A 3025-nucleotide genomic window follows, 5' to 3' on the forward strand; every position below is an offset into this window, starting at 1 on the left:
TTTTTTCTATTTCGAAATTTTACTTTTCAAAAAAAATGGCATGTCAAAAAAAAAGATAAAATTTTCATTTGCAAAAAAATAATTAAGTATTAAAAAGAAATTGATTTTTACTTTTTAAAAAATAATGTCTTACGATGAAAATTAATGATAAGGTACCTACAATCAATACCTACATACGTAGACAAGAAGGCAAGATACCTAACTACCAAAAATAGTAAAAAGTAAGTACCTAAGAGCAGAAATTCAAGATCTTTGGAGTCCAAAGCTACAATATTATTTACAACGTGGATTGTACAATAACAATAATTTACAATCAAATTTTCTTTTTATAAAATTTATTCTATTGAGATCATTTTATAATAACCAAAAGCTGATTTATAATCCAAAAAATTGTTCTTTTTACTTTTATTTGATATTTTTAAGTACAGTTACTGTTTAACAGTAAGAAATCTCGTTTGAAGCTTTTTCTATTAGGCATACTCTAAACTAATCCAAACAAATATCTCAAATTTAACAAAACGATAATTAACTAATTCACTTACGTCTGTTTCCTTGCAGGGGTTCCTCCAGCTTCCGATGCAGACTTCTCGCCCTCATGATGACCTATAATTAATTTAATCTAACCTAATTTAATTGAATTCGTTTTAAAAACGAACAATTAAAATTAATAAAACTTACACACTAATAATACTGTTATTGCATAGATGCCAGCACAATCTGATATTGTAAACTTACTAAAAACTAAGGACGGAAATGTGATAATAATTATGGAGTTGTAAAATAGCTATTTACAGAAGCCGAAGAAACTTACTCTACAAAGTTTGTACTTTCGAATACCTACATATTTACAATAATATAAGATGTTATTTACAAAAGATTTTTTTCATAGATTAGAAAAAAAATGGAGGGAAATGAAATAGCATCAAAGTAAAGCACACAAAGTCCTTATTACCGAAAGCTATGGCACAAACAGGTATTTTGAAATACAAACCAATGTTTCATTCAGTAAGTACCTTTACCGATAGCACCGAACGGTCAATACGAATACCAATGAAACAAAATAAAAATACAGGATGGAAATTTGTGGGTCCTTAGTAAAATTCAAAGTGACAAGCACCCTATTATCTTTGGATCAAGTATTTTGTCCGAAATTCTATCTACCTACAGCAAAATAATGCTAACATTCTCGTAAAAATTAAAACATTTTAAGAACCAGAAGTTTTCGGTTTAAATCTAGACATGTAGAAAATTTACCGATAGCACCGAACGGTCAATAGGAATACCAATGAAACAAAATGAAAATACACGATGGAAATTTGTGGGTCCTTAGTAAAATTCAAAGTGACAAGCACCCTATTATCTTTGGATCAAGTATTTTGTCCGAAATTCTATCTACCTACAGCCCTACAGCAAAATAATGCTAACATTCTCGTAAAAATTAAAACATTTTAAGAACCAGAAGTTTTCGGTTTAAATCTAGACATGTAGAAATCACAATCAGCACAATAGACAGCAGGAGAAGAGATGGATTTCTTACGACACAGATTACAAACACCCCCACTAGAATTAGTTGGTCTAAGAGCAGACTTTTCCGGCACATTTCTCGGCACGGGTGGATGTTGATAGGGTGAATATGAGGAGGAGTCAGGGAGATCTGTGTTAGGAGGACGTTGGTGAGGGTCCTGTGTGTTAGGTACCCTCTGGTAAGGACCTGTTGGATTGTTAGAGGGCGGTAACCTCTGATAATTAGGGTCAGCAGCATTGGGAATTCTTTGGTAACTTGAGTTGGCGTCTCCATTGACTCCAGGTCGGGGATAGTTTCCACCTTGGTGGTCGGCAGAGTTAGGAATACCTTGGTAAGGACCTCTAGCAGGATTAGGAACCCTTTGGTAGGGATCTTGTCTCTGATTGTTGGACTCGGGATAAGGAATTCGTTGATACTGATCGTTAGGATTGGCACCTCGCTGAAATTGTTCATTCGGGTTAGGAACCCTCTGATAAGGATCTTGAGAGGGAGGTGTGCCTCTCTGGTTGAGATCTTGAGTGTGTGGTACTCTTTGATAAGGATCATGAGGGAGTCTCTGGTAGGAATCTTGAGGGTTTGGTACCCTTTGGTAAGGTCCATTTTCAGAAGGGTTAGGTAATCTCTGGTATGTGCCGTTATCAGAAGTGTTGGGGTTAGGTATCCTCTGATAAGTACCATTTTCGGAAGGGTTGGGGTTAGGTACCCTTTGATAAGGATCTTGCCTGGTTGTGTTTGGGGGTATTCTAGAATGAGGACCCTCATGTAAGTTAGGAACTTTTTGATAAGGAGGAAAGCCAGTCTCAGAACCGTTTCTTTGAGCTTCAGGGACTTTCTGATAGACACCATTATCAGACTTTTGAGAGCCAGGGGCAGGAGGAGGAGGATTATATTCAGGAAGAGCCAAGTCTTGTTGGTACACACCTTGGGGTCTTTGATTTTTCGTAGGGTTCTGCTGATACACAGAAAAGGAGGATTATATTCAGGAAGAGCTAAGTCTTGTTGGTACACACCTTGGGGTCTTTGATTTTTCGTAGGGTTCTGCTGATACACAGAAGGACTAGGACGCATGGCTTGTTTCATTTTATTATTCAGACTGCCTGTATTATGCCCATTTTGACCTTGGTAAGAAGGATTTTGGGATTGGTAAGCATTTGGATTGGGAATGGGCATGTAGGGTCCATTTGTCCGGGGATCAGAAGACTGATTGGGCATGGATTTGTAACTAGTAGCATTTCCAGGGGCATTCTGGTGGGGAACAGGTTGGTAAGGACCATGGTCATAGCCATTAGGATGAGAGGGGCGCTGAACATTCTGATTAGTTCCTTGCTGACTTGCATGAGATTGATTAGACATAGTAGACGGACCATTTTGAGAAGGTTGGAAATGATAGTTATTTTGATTCTGGTAACCATTGACCCCTAGAGGTTGAGAGGCAGGGTAGTGGGATTGATGACTAGGAGGATAATTGGAACTAGAGTTGGACTGGTTAGAGTTGAGACT

At 37.3% G+C, this 3025-nt stretch overlaps 1 protein-coding gene across 1 annotated transcript; it reads right to left on the reverse strand.

The window, feature by feature from the left end:
* Positions 1-607: 607 nt before the first annotated feature.
* On the reverse strand, positions 608-3016 carry LOC103518278 (early nodulin-75-like). The gene is made up of 3 exons (XM_026830136.1): positions 2503-3016; positions 1483-2413; positions 608-1239 (listed from the first exon to the last, which is right to left on the reverse strand). The coding sequence occupies exons 1-3, from the start codon at positions 2876-2878 to the stop codon at positions 1206-1208; spliced, it is 1341 nt and encodes a 446-aa protein (XP_026685937.1). The 5' UTR covers positions 2879-3016; the 3' UTR covers positions 608-1205.
* Between the last annotated feature and the right edge of the window lie 9 nt (positions 3017-3025).

The sequence above is a fragment of the Diaphorina citri genome, unplaced genomic scaffold, assembly GCF_000475195.1.
Source record: "Diaphorina citri unplaced genomic scaffold, Diaci psyllid genome assembly version 1.1 scaffold2140, whole genome shotgun sequence".
NCBI lineage: Eukaryota > Metazoa > Arthropoda > Insecta > Hemiptera > Psyllidae > Diaphorina > Diaphorina citri.